Raw genomic sequence first — 17,547 nt, 5'->3', positions numbered from 1 at the left:
AGTTCCAGTGTTCACAGTTCTGAAAAGCAGTATAGTCTAGTGGTGAGGGTGCCAGGCTTCAAATCCCTGGACTGACTTGGCACTTTCAAAATGCACAAACCAGTACATGTTATTATAATGCAAGGCTTTGCTGACATTACGAAAAATGAGTGAAACCATGATCTAAAGCCAAAACCTGCTCCTATAGTTTAAGCCTGAAATTCTGGATAATTTATTTTAAATTACAGATATTCAGTTTTAAAGGAGAATCCACCAGTTTCAAAATGCTATTGATAGACTCCCAAATCTGAGCAAATGTGATGAGACTATAACCTTGTAGTTTGTGATTAGACCCAGGCATCTGGTCTGTTTTAGTGCCTCCACAGCAACTCAGGTACTCCTCTAAAAATATCCAAGTATACCTCACATAGATTCTCACCCTGTTGCTGTCAGGTGGTGCCGACTAAGAGCTTGCTAGGAAGGGCACAGCTTGCCGTAACTTTAATGTTGGTTGTGAAGGAGATTCTTCTATTCCTCAAAGTGTTAAGGAGCTGTATCTGAGAAAGCTGTTGTAATAATTCATTACATTTATATAGCGCTTTTCACAGTACTCAAAGCGCTTTCCACACAGGGAGGAACCGGGAAGCGAACCCACAATCTTCCACAGTCTCCTTACTGCAAAGCAGCAGCACTACCACTGCGCCACCTGTAACCCAAACACTGGTGCTGGCAACCTGCGCAATTTCCACAGCGAGAATGTCCAAACTAGAACACACTCTATGTCAGGGTTCTTCAAATACTTTCTTTTGAGGGTCAGACTATCAAATGTTAAACATTGGGAGGTCCAAGCATAATTATTGGCTCTCAGCATTCATATGTGAATGAGATGAACAAAACTAAATGTAACACTGGGTGTTTATCGACATTAATATTGAATTATTATTAATAATAATAATAAAAAACTGATTTGTATTACACAGCCTCAAAAAAAAAAATCTCATAAATTTACCTAGGAATGCCATATAACAATGGTCTGGACTATGAGTCCCTTGACAATATATTACTTTTTGTTACATTTGTTATAATTACATTTTATACATTTGTTAGTTTCACTTTTAATTTTAACAAAACAGAATTCCTTCACAGGACCACATGTGAAATAACAACATGTTCTCAATATTAGTTAACTCTCACTCTCATTCTTTTTTTTAACTTCTCTTTTGCCTTGTGTGATAGACGGCTGGCAGCTCAATCTGGCTGGGACGTCCCTGAACGAGAAGAATGGAGGAAGGCAGCCTTTTCAGGACACTGCCTCCCCCGGGACGCTAGGTGGCAGCTCCCCTGGACGGTAGCTGTACCCCGGATTCCCTCAGGGCATCCTGGGATATGGAGTCCGTTTCCTCAGCCCAGTTGGGTGCCGCCATGGGGAGCTCATAAAGAACCTGGGGACTCCTACTTTTCTTATAACCCGGAAGTACTTCGGAGTCACAAGGACAGAAGCCAACAGTACTTCCAGGCTACTTGAAGACGGATGGTCAAGGACTATTTAAAGAACTGATGCAGACCCAGCAGGAGAGCTGGAGTTGGGCGGTAGAGTGACGGAGCTGCTGGGAGGAGAGGAGGATTATTGTTATTGATTTATTGTATTTTTATTATTGAGTATTGGAGAATTGTGGCGAGTGTGGTGCTTTGTGTACCGTATTTGAAGAAAATATTAAAATTCTTCTTGGTGCTTTTTACAAGCGTGTCTTGGACGTCTGTCTGTTGGGTTTCACGGGGCAACAGAGCCCCTAGCGTCCACACTTGTTTATACAGTATCTGATACACATTTGACAACCAGAACTATATTTGTTTTCTAATGACTAAAGTTGTACTTACTTGACTTTGCAAGAGCATTAAAGTTCGGTTCATATGAAGTGAGAAGAGTTTGTAGACATTCATGGAGGTGGGTGCGTATAAAGGGGAACAATTATTCATTTTCATTGCATTCATATACAAAAAGCTTGACACACGTGTACATCACAACAAACATAAAACGGCCTACCATTTAATGTTTGGGAACTGGGCCTGGTTCAGTTCTGTCCAAACTTTTACACATCCCACAGATCAAAGTGCCTGTTCCAATTTAGATGATTCTTGCATGTCTATCAGTTCTAGGTGCAGGTAACGTTCCTCAAGTGACATAAGCACCTGTTTGGCCTTTGATGCAAACTTGCCTCTCCCATCAATCAATGATATTATTACAGTAATTTGTCCAGATGCCAAGTTATTTATTAAATCACACAGTGTTGGGAAATGTAGTTAAATCATTTGAAAATAAGTTCAGCTTCTCTTTAAATCCATTCCGTTTTTTAATAAGATCGCTGACTGTTTTGTCCTTTCCTAGCAAACCAAGATTAATTCCATTTAAATTGGGAAGATGCCATTCATGAAGAACACTTCTGCCATGAACTTCTCATCCAGCATTTCGGATATAAACGCCTCTGCTTTTTTAAGATGATAGCTGTGGAGAAAAGCAATGATCTGGGGTGCTGTCAAAAACATTGTCTATTAAAGCCCATTGCGATATTCCTTGTGTGATTTTGGGCGAAACAAGAAATAAATTGTTGAAGTTCGACCTTTCCTCTGATGTTTTTCTGAACTTCATGTGATGCTTAAACTTGATATTTCATATAACAGGTATCAGCTGTGACATACATGCAGTTCCTAGTTTGTGTCATTGCCGGGTTATTTTACACTACAGCTGCATTTTGAGCAGGTGCTTACTGTGAAAGGCACTATGCAGAAACTGTCAGGTTAAATAGTGCACAAGGGTCTCATAAACACTGCAGGTAAAACCCGTTCTCTAACAACAACTGCCATGGCCTTGAGCATATTCTGTTTCTCTTACTATAACAATCCAACCTGGTCTCTCAAGTACTTTTGTCCCTGGCAGCTGACCCTCAATCTTTAAAATAGGGGCCAGCTGCCTACTAACTACTCCTCAGAACAACTAGCAAGATTACTTTAAATATAATTATCAAATAATTCCTTTCAAAACTCACTCAGTACAGTAGAAGGTCTCTTGCAGCCGCAGCCTATCATGGCGGCTCTGAATACAAGACAGAATAGCCAATTCTGGACATGGGCAACCACAGGCACACACACACCTGGTTATTTCAGAGTCACCAATCAGCCTGACTTCTGCTATACACATGAAGTATTCCACCAATCACAATTTTTTCAATTTTTTTCATTGAGTTGCTTGGGAATAAAATTATGAACACAAATGCCCACAGCATACAAAAAACTCTTGGTCATAGAATGCAGAGGAGTAGCCCTACTTCTAGTGGATGACAATATAAAGCAACCAATATATTCACATCAATGGACATGCAAAAATTCCCTGACCTTGTATTTGCCCAGGTGCTGCCAAATAGTTATAGCCATCTTCAGGGGATTGACTGCCCACTGTGCCCTGTATATCTGGACAGCAGAAGCACAGGAAATGCATCAAGCTAGAATGGAGATTTGCTGGTCAGAGTCATTGACAGATACATACTTCACAGAGTGACCTGTCAGTACTGTGGGGAGATGAATGCCATGGCTTCGTTTTTCTGTTCTCACTGTTCACATACTCACTAAATCACATGCCGAGATGAAAAGTCGCCCGCTTCACAATCAGGATTGGAAGGCTCCCCCGGATACGAAGCCGCAGACGAACTGCTCGATATATACTCCCGTTTCTTATGTTTGATGTATCCATTTTCAGATGACCAATAAATGCAACGCGACTGCATTCAAACGCCGGCAACAAATATGTCAAACCTATCAAATATAAAGCTTCATCTAAGCATTTACTCACCATGATGGAAGTCGTCTTTACGTTGCAGTATAAAATGTTAAGTAATTAAAACATATAATAAGTCATTATGATAAAATTAATAATAATAACAAAAAACTAGACACAGACAAGGCTCCGGTCGACAGGTATGCATACGCAACTGGAGGAGCAGAAAGGTAAAAAGCTCCGCCCACGCGATCTCAAAAAGAGGGCGGGAGAAGATAACGTCGCTCGCCTTATCCCAAGAAGCTTTGCGCCTTCGAGTATTCGCGCTTCCCGTTAACTTTAGAAATAAGTTGATGTTTTTATCGCAATAGCGTTAAAAGCATAAGGCAAGTGTACACTGATTTACTGCGTTCACCAGACGTCTTTAACATCGGTAGGTTTATATTTAATTACGGTTTTTCGTAAACCTTACGGCATTCGTATTGTGTATAAACTCCAACCTGGTAGCCAGAAATATTCAAAGACCGTACGGCGAAGATTTAGTCAAATGAATGAGAGTTATAGAGAATTCTCTGTATAGTAAACCGTTTAACGTTGCTTCTTGGGGAGCCATTGTTTTGGTGTTTGGTTCTGAGAAATTTCAGTTTTAGATGTTTAATAAATTTGCAGACCTTTCTGAAAATGTTTTCACTTCGTCATTATGGGTTATTGAGTGTAGATTGATGGCAAATGGTACACGTTTACTTAAAATGTAATCGACACAATGAAGTGTACCGAAAGTGAAAGGTTCTGAATACTTTTGGAATGAACTGTATCTCTCTCTTTACTCTGTGTGTGTCAGTGACGTGCGGTGATGTTCATTGCTGGTGAGGCACGGACTCCTTCAGAGTCAGATTTACAAATATATAAACCCCAAAGAGTCGCTTATTCACTAATCATCTGGCAGCCTGCACAGTGCCTACTGCTTATGTTTCATATCTCATGAGCATTCTTTACACACACATCGGTAAGGCACATATTTGGCTAAGAAAGAACGTCACATTTATAGCGGCATGAGAGCGCATTTGCTCCTCACCCTCCGTGTGTTCTAACTTTGCCGTTACAATTCCACAATTCAAACTCATTCAATACAAATGAAAGGATACAGAGTGTCGTACAAAAAGAAATGGATTTCAATTTTGACCTTAATTGAAATATTTAGTTGTTTTTAAAAGCTTTTAATTCTGTTGCTTTAGTCAATTTTAACACAGGCTGTTCAACCAAATGATAACAAGAAAAACAAAAGAATATTTTATTTAAGGTCAGAATTTAGTTTTTAAATATTGGATTGTTTGTTTTCTTAGTCTGATCCAGTTTTTTTATAAAATTGAAAACCGGTTATGGTCTTACATTTATTTGTAAATGAAGTTCGTGCACCTATCCTTCTCCACGAAAATCTCTGTCACTTTCTTGTAAAAGTCCTTATTTTCCTTTAGTTTTAAAAATCTTAATTTTCCATTTTGTCAGTCAGTCGGAAAACAAAAAATAAAAATAAACGGACAGCTACAGTGCACTTGACTTTCTGATATTGCTAACTTATTGGCGCCCAGAGCCTCTGCTTAGAAGAACAGCAGCAACGAGCACCTGTTGGGCTCACATGCGCCCCCTTCAGGGCGGCACGGTACTGTCTGCCTCACCTTGTGCCTTCTCACTGCGGTTTTATGTCCAATCAGCAACACTATAACAATCATACAGTCTCCAAGCTATTAGGGGTCAAATACTTATTTAACAGCAGATTTCACTGATATGTTCTTTATCGTTGCAGCATAATTTAATTTTTGGGATTTTTTAGTGAAAATCTATTGTCCATCCATCCATCCATTTTCCAACTCACGGGGTCTGCTGGAGCCAATCCCAGCCAACACAGGGTGCAAGGCTGGAACCAATCCCGGGAAGAGTGCCAACCCACCGCAGGACACACACAAATAAAGCACACACTAGGGACAATTTAGTTCTGCTTGTCTTTGTACTGTGGGAGGAAACCCATGCAGACATGGGGAGAACATGCAAACTGCAGGGAGGAGTTTGGGAGGACCCGCAGGGAGGACCCGGGAAGCGAACCTGGGTCTCCTTACTGCGAGGCAGCAGCGCTACCACTGTGCCACTTTGCCACCCTTTCTATTGTCCATGAGGCCCTCATTTATATGTCCATCCATCCATCCATCCATTTTCCAACCCGCTGAATCCGAACACAGGGTCATGGGGGTCTGCTGGAGCCAATCCCAGCCAACACAAGGCAGGAAACAATCCTGGGCAGGGTGCCAACCCACCGCAGGACACACCCACACACCAAGCACACACTAGGGCCAATTTAGAATCGCCAATCCACCTAACCTGCATGTCTTTGGACTGTGGGAGGAAACCGGAGCGCCCGGAGGAAACCCACGCAGACACGGGGAGAACATGCAAACTCCACGCAGGGAGGACCCGGGAAGCGAACCCAGGTCCCCAGGTCTCCCAACTGCGAGGCAGCAGCGATATCCACTGCGCCACCGTATGTAACAGTATGAAACTAAAATGCATTTTCAAAGAAATATATTACAGTAATCCCTCATCAATCAATTCCAGAACCGCCCGTGAAAGGTGAAAATCCGTGAAGTAAAAACCATATGTTTATATGGTTATTTTTATATATTTTAAGCCCTTATAAACTCTCCCACACTATTATAAACATTTCCCACACAATTATACAGCATAAACCCTTTGTATTCTCATAGATATTAGGTAAGATTCGTTGAAATTATGTATGCAAACACACTGTTTATATACAGTAAAACCTAAATATTATTTTAAAGATATCGAGTGTCTCCGATATCACATATGTTACAGCCATTATGACAGACAGGCCACCAGCAATAAATACGTACAATACAAGAAAAATTGTATACAGTAAAATGTGTGTACAGTGACACTAAACTATGTACATGTAATAAGTACTGTACGTAGAAAATTAATTATGGTTACTCACCAACAATGACACGACAACTTGTCCGATAACGATGACTTTAATTTTACTGCACAACAAAGGATAGCGTTACAGCTCTTCTAAAGAAGCCTCTTCAGGCGATTGTGTAGCACCGCCGTTGTTCTTCTTCCGGCAGTCTTCAATCCAAATCCCTAAAGCAGATTCCATCTGGACTACTGCCTTATTACATCCACTTACAACTTGTTTTGCGCCCTGGTTAAAGGACTCTGCGGCCGTAGATCTTATATTCTTTTCCTCCTTAAAAAAAAAGAATCGTGGACTCATTGATGCTGTAATGGCGTCCTGCAGCGGTGTAGCTGTTCCCTTCCTTCAACATATCCAAAACTTTTACCTTTTTGGCAATCGTTAGCATCTTCCGTTGGCGCTCGGGCACGGCCCCTGAAGCAGTAGCAGGAGCACATTAATGCTGAATGAGCGAGACAAGACTTCCTGGTTAACGCAGCGGAATCGAATTCGGCGCTCTGTCACTGAGCCAATCAGCACACAGGAACTTAACTGCGTGCTCTGATTGGGTAGCTTCTCAGCCATCCGCCAATAGCGTCCCTTGTATGAAATCAACTGGGCAGACCAAATGAGGAAGCATGTACCAGAAGTAAAAAGACCCATTGTCCGCAGAAACCCGCAAAGCAGCGAAAAATCCGCGTCATATATTTAGATATGCTTACATATAAAATCCGCGATAGAGTGAAGCTGCGAAAGTCAAAGCGCGATATAGCAAGGGATTACTGTACAGGAAATTTAAACTTTGTCTAGGGGCTTGAATACTTTTTCAATCCACTGATTTATATATATATATATATACACTGTAAATATATACACCAAAAATAAATACTCATATACAAATTTAAAAAGTTAAGTGAAAAAGATAGGCTTTCAGGCAGGATTTAAAAGTGATCAAAGTTGGTGCTGACCTAATATAAAATGGCAGACTATTCGAAACCATAGGGGCAGCTACAGCTAAAGCACAGTTCCCTCTAAGCTTAAGTCTTGGACTCGTTACGACCAATAACTTCTGGTCAGAGGACATCAGTGATCATGAAGGAGAGCAAGGGTGGAAGAGGTCACTAAGATAAAAGGGAGCTAAACCATTGAACGACTTAAAAACAAACAGTAAATGTATTTTAAACTCAGTCCTGTAGTGAACAGGAAACCAGTGAAGATAAGCTAAGACTGGTGTGATGTGACTCTGACACTGGCAGCAGCATACTGGTCTAGCTGAAGACGAACAAGCGATGACATATTAACTCCAATGTATTATGAGTTGCAGTAGTCAAAACCTAGAAGAGACAAATACCTGAATTAGTGTTTCAGAAATCATGTACAGAAAGAAAGGGCTTGACCTTAGCCAGTACCCTGAGCTGCTAGAAACAGGTTTTAACAATGGAGTTAATTTGTTTATCAAATTTGAGATCATTATCAAAAGTCACAGCAAGATTTTTGTGAAGGTTTTACAGTAGGTTTTCAAAGGGCCAAGATTAATTTCTGTAGCACATATATCAGAAGTTCCAAAATACAAAACAATCTGTTTTTTAGTCATTTAGACTAAGAAAGTGTAGTGACATCCATGTTTTAATGTCTTCCAGACATTCCAATAAAGGTTTAAGAGGATTTGTTTCAATGGAAAATATATCAATGTATTGTCTTTTAAAAATGGATTCTAAGGGCAGGCCCCAGAACAGATGCTTGAAAGACCCCCACAGATGATAGGGGCCGAGGATGACAAGAGATTGCCCAGGCTGACTGAAAAGCTTCTGCCTGTGCAGTATGACCTGAACCATTTCAAAGCTATTCCTTGTCCTGTCTTAAAACCAGACTGAAAAACTTCGGAAATGCCATTTTCATTTTAAAAAGTTTGCAGCTGTGGAAAGACAACCTTCTCCAGAACTTTAGAAAGAAAGGGCAACTTGGAGATGGGTCTGAAGTTTGACACGTCTGTAAAGTCTAGATTTTATTTTTTAGTTAAAGGCTACATCACAGCATGTTTAAAACAAGCTGGGACTGAACCAATATTTATAATTTACAATCATCTATAAACTTATTCTCCTAGTCATGGCCATGAGAGTTGCCATAAACATGCGGAAAAAAATCAACTGTTCGCTCCCAGACTTCACCTCACTACCCAGGTCACCCCCGCCTTCCCGTTGTCACCCTGATCCATCCAGAAGTCCCCGCCTCCATTTTCAGCTCCTTTGTTCAGGGTGCCACCCCTTTTCACCCTTGCAATGTCAATCATTTCCCTAACAGCAGTCCTCCACTCTCCCCATTAGGCTTAGCAGTCCTTCAGGTGTCAGGCTTTGCCCGGGCCAGGATGCTTCAATATACAGTAAGGGGCCTGAGTTGCCTCGAAAGCTTGCATATTGAAATCTTTTTAGTTAGCCAATAAAAGGTGTCATTTTGCTTGGCTTTTCTCTACAGTATATTATATATATATATACAGTATATATAATGTACTGTATATAAATATACTATGCTACTATATACAGTCAAAGTAAAAAGTCTGTGAACCCTTTGGAATTATCTTGCTTACTGCATGAGTTGGTCATAAAATGTGAACTGATCTTCATCTAAGTCACAGGTACTGATATACACAATGAGCTTAAGCCAACGACACACAAAAAATTCTACTCTTTCATGTCTTTATTTTACAAACGCATTCAACGTTCACAGTGGTAGTGGAAAAAGTAAGTGAACCTTGGGATTTAATAACTGGTTGACTCTCCTTTGGCAGCAATGACCTCAACCAGGCGCTTCCTGTAACTGCAGATCAGACCTGCACATCGTGTGGAGGGAATTTTAGCCCATTCTTCCCTGAAGAACTGCCTTAACTCTTCCATATTCTTTGGTTGTCTTCAATGCATGGCTCTCTCCTGTTCCATCACCCAGCCTCTCCTGAGCTTAAGTTGATGGACAGACACCCTCACATTATCTGGGAGAATTTGTTGATAAACTTGTGAATTCATTTTCCCCTCAGTGATGGCAAGCTGTCCAGGCCCTGATGCAGCAAAGCAGGCCCAAATCATGATGTTCCCTTCGCCATACTTTACTGTAGGGATGATGTTTTGATGTTGATATGAAGTGCCCTTTTTATGCCAAATGAAGTTCTGCTAATTCCTCCCAAATAGTTCAATTTTGGTTTCATCACTCCACAAAACATTTTCCCAGTACCGTTGTGGAGTGTCCAAGTGCTGTTTCACAAACTTCAGGCATTCAGCAATGTTCTTTTTTGATAGCAGTGGCTTCCTTCTTGGTGTCCTGCCATGGACTCCTTTCTTGTTCAATGTTTTGCGTATAGTTGACTCATGAACAGAGATGTTAGCCAGTTCTAATGACTTCTTCAAGTCCTTGCCGTCACTCTAGGGTTCTTCTTAACCTCATTGCTGACTTTGCATTGTGCTCTTGGGGTCATCTTGGCAGGGTGCCCACTTCTAGGCAGAGTAGCCACAATACCACATTATCTCCATTTATAGACAACTTGCCTTACAGTAGACTGATGAATATCTAAAATCTTTGAGATTACTTTGTAACCCTTTCCAGCCTTCTGTAGATTAACAATTCTCGATCGTAGCTCTTCAGACAGCTCTTTCGTGCGAGGCATGATTCGCATCTGGATATGCTTCTTGTCAAAAGCTCAAACTTTATAGTGTTTTTTTATCAATCAAAGTAATTCTAGGTCACACCCCTGAACTCGTTTCAATAAATGGACTCCAGGTGTGCTAAATTCTGACTGCAATTAGCTTTTTAAAAAATGTCATTAGCTTAGGGTTCACTTACTTTTTCCAACCTTCAGTTTCACAGTTTGAATGATTTATTCAATATGGTCAAAACTTCTCTGAAATCTGTGAATCTTTAGTTATAGGAGACTGTGTTTGTTCATTATTGTGACTGACATGAAGATACAACCATGTTTTATATGGGAATTAGACATAAATATAGATAATTCCTAGGGGTTCACATACTTTTTACTTTGTATATTACTTTTATAAATATAATGCTACTATATATATTAACTTTTACCTCTTATCTGAAGTGTGACTAGGAAACAGATATCTCTTCTTGTATTGCTCATGTGCAGGAGTTAAGAATAATTGTATAGGATGACCATCTAGTACCAGTTTTGCCTGAAAGTTGTGAATGCTTCTGATTTTAACTTATTGATTAGTCTCACTCTGTGTTTGATTTTTAAATAATTCACTTCACTTAAATGGATCCTATGAGAACTCTTCACTCCCCTGTTCATACAGGGGGCTGTTGTGAATGAAAATTTAAAAATGTATTTGATGTCAGTTGAATGCCTGAGTGGATGCTTTACATAGTCATTGATGTTCAACTGTGTATTTCTTCCCTTTCAGGCTACACATAACTTTTTTGTTTGAATAGATATGCAGTGATAGACATTTGTAGATTCAAAAAGTGTGTGAGTCCTGTCCATTCAACAGGGACAGACCTCTAAAATCCATCCATCCATTATCCAACCCACTATATCCTAACTACAGAGTCACGGGGGTCTGCTAGAGCCAATCCCAGCCAAGGCAGGGCGCATGGCAGGAAACAAACCCCGGGCAGGGCGCGCACACACACACGCACCCACACCAAGCACACACTAGGGACAATTTAGAATCGCCAATGTACCTAACCTGCATGTCTTTGGACTGTGGGAGGAAACCCACGCAAACACGGGGAGAACATGCAAACTCCACAAAGGGAGGACCCAGGAAGCAAACCCGGGTCTCCTAACTACGTGGCAGCAGCGCTACCCACTGTGCCACTGTGCCGCCCAACCACTAAAATGAAAATAGTAAATGTCTCGGTATCACTATAGGCTGGAGAGCACCTTCTGAAACCTCCAACAAATTAAAATGGAGGAAAAGTAATTATGCATGATAAACAGTAACATGCCTGAAAAAACTGGAGCCAAATAGGCACACTAAAATAAATGGCAGTGTCACCTTCCCTCTGGCATGACAGTCGGTATGTGTCAAAGGTAACAGGAAGTACTGATTGGCTAAGCAAGGCTAACAGGCTTAGTGATGCTACAGTGACAGTGGGTAGGACGAGTTTAAAAGTTGTAAAGGGTTTTGGTTGTTTTATGACAAACACTATGGAGTGTTGAGTATAATATTTCATCTTCCAGTAAAGGTTGTAAAACCAGATGGTCAATTAGAGGGGTAGAGTGTGGGAAGACTGCTGCTGGAGTATGTGAATTTCCCCTTGGGATTAATAAAGTATCTATCTATCTATCTATCTATCTATCTATCTATCTATCTATCTATCTATCTATCTATCTATCTATCTATCTATTGTGGGGAACAGCCCAGACACAGACAGGCAGACACATTCATGTCACCCAACACATGTTTATTTACAACTATTACTATTTACAATTGTGCCACACAACCCACAGACTTCCCCAAAGTCCAGGCCAAACCACGATGCCTCACTCTTCAGGCCGCCTCCTGTCTCTCCTTCCAAGACCTCGTCCTCTTTCACCCGACTCCAGCCTTGAATGAAGGCAGGTGGCCCCTTTTATTCATACCTGGATGTGCTCCATGTGTGCACCGGCAATCTTCCACCCGACACGCCCCAGTGTGGCAGAAGTGCCGGCTGTCTCCTCAGAAGCACTCCGGGTGTCCCCCTCTCTTCTTCTGCCCAGCACTTCCTGGTGTGGCGGAAGTGCTGGGGTCCAGGGTCCATCAGGCACGGGGATGCCCCCTGCAGGGTTAAGCTTCTAAGCCCTGTACCTGTGGCCCCCAATACAACCAGGGCGGTCACCCCCTTGTGGTCTGGAGGAGGCATGAGCCCTCCTCCTGTCTCCCCGGGCATCCCGGCTGGGTAAGAACCCCAGCCAGGTGCCACAGTATCTATCTATCATATAGTGCCTTTCATATCTATCTATCTATCTATCTATTATATAGTGCCTTTCATATCTATCTATCTATCTATCTATCTATCTATCTATCTATCTATCTATTATATAGTGCCTTTCATATCTATCTATCTATCTATTATATAGTGCCTTTCATATCTATCTATCTATCTATCTATCTATCTATCTATCTATCTATCTATCTATCTAAACTGATTGAGGAAATGCATCTCTATACTAAATTGACTGTATTTTCTGATGTTGTCATGACATTTTACATGGAAAGATCTATCATTTAAATGTGCTGCCTACTGACTGGATAATAAACATTTTTTTAATTCACATTTTTTTTGGTTGATATAAGGTGTGACTTGTCCTGTCTACTGAATCATTCTTAATACAACTGTTAACCAGAATTAGCTTTTAAAAATGTCTTTTCTATTATACATTCTATTATACACATATATGACTACATCTTGCTTGAAGAAGGGGCCTGACTTGCCTCAAAAGCTTAGTTAGCCAATGAAAGTTGTCATTTTGCTTGACTTCTTATTACACACTCATAATGTGTAAGGCAACAGCCAATTTGAAATAAGATGCAATTTCATTGGAGGATGCAAACACACACAGTTTATAATTAAATAATTCAAGTCCTTCTGTATATTGAATAAGTGACTTGCACAGGGTCACATAGAGTAACTCCACATTGGAGACTAAATCAGGAGTATCACAATTTAAACTCAAATGCCTCCTTCCCACTGGTAGAGCTCTGCATTATGCATAATGTTCACCTCATTTTCTGAAACCCCTCTGTTTGAAAATCTAAAGTAACAGTGTTTGTCCAATTTCTCAAATCACAGCAATCAGTCTAAATATATATCTGCCTTGTGCCCTGTGTTGGCTGGGATTGGCTCCAGCAGACCCCCGTGACCCTGTGTTCAGATTCAGCGGGTTGGATAATGGATGGATGGATGTATATATATATATATATATATATATATATATATATATATATATATATATATATATATATATATAGGCAGATATTTACACATCCCCAATTCCAAAAAAGTTTGGATTCTTTGTAAAATGTAAAAAAGAAAATGCAATGATTTGCAAATCTCATAAACCCATCTTTTATTCACTCTAGATCAGGGGTAGGCAACGTCGGTCCTGGAGAGCCGCAGTATGTGCAGGTTTTTGTTCCAACCCAGTTCCTTAACGAGAACTCAATTATTGCTGATGAAGCACATATTGCTTAAGTGACATTTTGATACTTCATTTTAGTGGTCTCGCTTGTTAAGGTTCTCCAACCTTAATTGCTTATTTCAATCTTAAACTGCTGCATTCAGTGTTTTAATTGCTCCTTATTAGCAATAAGATGTAAAAGACAAAGCAGCCAGCAGTTCTCCAGCTAGCTTTTTTCCAATTACATCTGTGTGTGTTCATCATGCACTGTTTGATTTAATAAAACACTTAATAGAAAAATGTGACAGACTGAAAATGATCTGTTTTAGGCTTCAAATCATTTGGATGATATCCTTGGAAAGGAAAAAAATCTACGATATAAGAGCCTTACATTGCACAGACTAACAAGCCATAAAATTAAATAAGGTCTGAGATTGGCAATGATTGGTTTCTAATTAAGCAATTGGGTTGGAATGAAAACCTGTAGCCACTGCGGCCCTCCAGGACCGACATTGCCTACCCCTGCAATAGAACATAGAAAACATATCAAATGTTGAAAGTTAAACATTTTATCATTTCATGAAAACTATTAGCTCATTTTGAATTTAATGGCAGAAACACTTCTCAAAAAAATTGGGATGAAGCAACAAAAGGCTAGAAGAGTAAGTGATACTAAAAAGAAACAGCGGGAGGAACATTTTGCAACTAATTAGGTTAATTGGTAACATGTTTGGGTATAAAAAGAGCATCTTAAAGAAGCAGAGTCTCTCAGAAGTAAAGAAAGGGCAGAGGTTCACCAATCTGAAAAAACCTGCGTCTACAAATTGTGGAACAAGTTCAGAATAATGATCCTCAATGTAAAATTGTGAAGACCCTGAATGTGTCATCATCCACGGTACATATCATCATCAAAAGATTCGAGAATCTGGAGAAATTTCTGTACACACAGTTAAAGATTGAACATCAATGTTGGATCCCCGTGATCTTCAGGCCATCGGGCTGCACTGCATTAAAATAGTCAGGATTCTGTTGTGCAAATCACTGCACGGGCTCAGGAACACTACTAGAAATCAATGTGTGAGAACATAGGTTGCCATGCCATCCACAAATGCAGGTTAAAGTTCTTTCATGCAAAGAAGAAGCCATATAAGAACATGATCCCAAAACGCTGTTTTCTTCTCTGAGCCAAAGCTCATTTAAAATGGACTGAGTAAAAGTGGAAAACTGTTCTGATGTCAGATGAATCGAAATTTGACATTTGTTTGGGGAAATATGGACACCACATCCTCTGGACTAAGAAGAGAGGGACCCTCCGGCTTGTTATCGGTGCTCAGTTCAAAAGACTGCATCTATGGTATGGCGGTGCATTAGCGTCTATGGAATGGCAGCGTGCACATCTGGAAACGCACCATCAATGCAGAAAGGTATAAACGGGTTTTAAAGCAACACCTGCTCCCATCCAGATGACGTCTTGCATATTTCAGCAAGATAAAGCTAAACTGCATACTGCATCTGTTACAACAGCATGGCTTCAGAGTAGAGGAGTCTGGGTGCTGAACTAGCCTGCCTGCAGTCCTGACCTTTCAGCAACTGAAAACATGAGCAGCTAGAATTTACTATATTAGACAAGAATGGGACAACACTGCTCTCCTAAAAGTCCAGCAGCTGCTCTCCTCAGTTCCCAGACTGTTGTTAAAAGAAGAGGGGACGCTGCACAGTGGCATACATGGCCCTGTCCCAACTTTTTTGAGACGTTTTGCCGCCGTCAAATTCTTATTCTTTTCTTAAAATGGTACGTTTTCTCAGTTTAAACATTTGATATGTTTTCTGTGTTCTAAAATATCAGTTTATGAAATTTGCAAATCATTACATTGTTTTTATTTAGATTTTATGCACTGTCACAACTTTTTGGAATTGGGATTGTGTGTTTGTGTGTATATATCTATATACAGGTGCTGGTCATAAAATTAGAATATCATGACAAAGTTGATTTATTTCAGTAATTCCATTCAAAAAGTGAAACTTGTATATTAGATTCATTCATTACACACAGACTGGTGTATTTCAAATGTTTATTTCTTTTAATGTTGATGATTATAACTGACAACTAATGAAAGTCCCAAATTCAGTATCTCGGAAAATTAGAATATCAATTAAGACCAATGCAAAAAAAGGATTTTTAGAAATGTTGGCCAACTGAAAGGTATGAACATGAAAAGTATGAGCATGTACAGCACTCAATATTTAGTTGGGGCTCCTTTGGCCTGGATTACTGCAGCAATGCGGCGTGGCATGGAGTCGATCAGTCTGTGGCACTGCTCAGGTGTTATGAGAGCCCATGTTGCTCTGATAGTGGCCTTCAGCTCTTCTGAATTGTTGGGTCTGGCGTATTGCATCTTCCTCTTCACAATACCCCATAGATTTTCTATGGGTTTAAGGTCAGGCGAGTTTGCTGGCCAATCAAGAACAGGGATACCATGGTCCTTAAACCAGGTACTGGTAGCTTTGGCACTGTGTGCATGTGCCAGGTCCTGTTGGAAAATGAAATCTGCATCTCCATAAAGTTCGTCAGCAGCAGGAAGCATGAAGTGCTCTAAACCTTCCTGGTAGATGGCTGCATTGACCTTGGACCTCAGAAAACACAATGGACCAACACCAGCAGATGACATGGCACCCCAAACCATCACTGACTGTGGAAACTTTACACTGGACCTCACGCAACGTGGATTCTGTGCCTCTCCTCTTTTCCTCCAGACTCTGGGACCTTGATTTCCAAAGGAAATGCAAAATTTACTTTCATCAGAGAACATAACTTTGTACCACTCAGCAGCAGTCCAAAGGCGAGACGCTTCTGACACTGTCTCTTGTTCAAGAGTGGCTTGACACAAGGAATGCGACAGCTGAACCCCATGTCTCGCATACGTCTGTGTGTGGTGGTTCTTGAAGCACTGACTCCAGCTGCAGTCCACTCTTTGTGACTCTCCCCCACATTTTTGAACGGGTTTTGTTTCACAATCCTCTCCAGGGTGCGGTTATCCCTATTGCTTGTACACTTTTTTCTACCACATCTTGTCCTTCCCTTCGCCTCTCTATTAATGTGCTTGGACACAGAGCTCTGTGAACAGCCAGCCTCTTTAACAATGACCTTTTGTGTCTTGCCCTCCTTGTGCAAGGTGTCAATGGTCGTCTTTTGGACAACTGTCAAGTCAGCAGCCTTCCCCGTGATTGGGTAGCCTACAGAACTCGACTGAGAGACCATTTAAAGGCTTTTGCAGGTGTTTTGAGTTAATTAGCTGATTAGAGTGTGGCACCAGGTGTCTTCAATATTGAACCTTCTCACAATATTCTAATTTTCAGAGATACTGAATTTGGGACTCTCATTAGTTGTCAGTTATTATCATCAACATTAAAAGAAATAAACATTTGAAATACATCAGTCTGTGTGTAATCAATGAATCTAATATACAAGTTTCACTTTTTGAATGGAATTACTGAAATAAATCAACTTTGTCATGATATTCTAATTTTATGACCAGCACCTGTATATATATATATATATATATATATATATATATATATATATATATATATATATATATATAAATAGGACTTTAATTCAGTGCAAGAAAATGAATGGATGATGTAATAATGCTGATGCTGGCTCCCTCTGGATTAAGTAAATATGTTTGAAGACAGTGGAAGGACAACAAATAAACAAAAATG

General features: G+C 40.4%; 1 protein-coding gene across 1 annotated transcript in view; it reads right to left on the bottom strand.

Moving 5' to 3' along the window:
- The window catches only part of LOC114665109 (7-methylguanosine phosphate-specific 5'-nucleotidase-like), a 37,755-nt gene extending 34,309 nt beyond the window's left edge, over window positions 1-3,446 (bottom strand). The window contains exon 1 of the mRNA XM_051936473.1: window positions 3,370-3,446. Within this exon, the coding sequence (XP_051792433.1) occupies window positions 3,370-3,408 (39 nt within the window). The 5' untranslated portion in view covers window positions 3,409-3,446. The remainder of the gene's footprint in view (window positions 1-3,369) is intronic.
- Between the last annotated feature and the right edge of the window lie 14,101 nt (window positions 3,447-17,547).

This window comes from Erpetoichthys calabaricus, chromosome 14 (assembly GCF_900747795.2).
Source record: "Erpetoichthys calabaricus chromosome 14, fErpCal1.3, whole genome shotgun sequence".
In the NCBI taxonomy this organism is placed as follows: Eukaryota; Metazoa; Chordata; class Cladistia; order Polypteriformes; family Polypteridae; genus Erpetoichthys; species Erpetoichthys calabaricus.
This window is presented reverse-complemented; position numbering and strand designations above follow the sequence as displayed.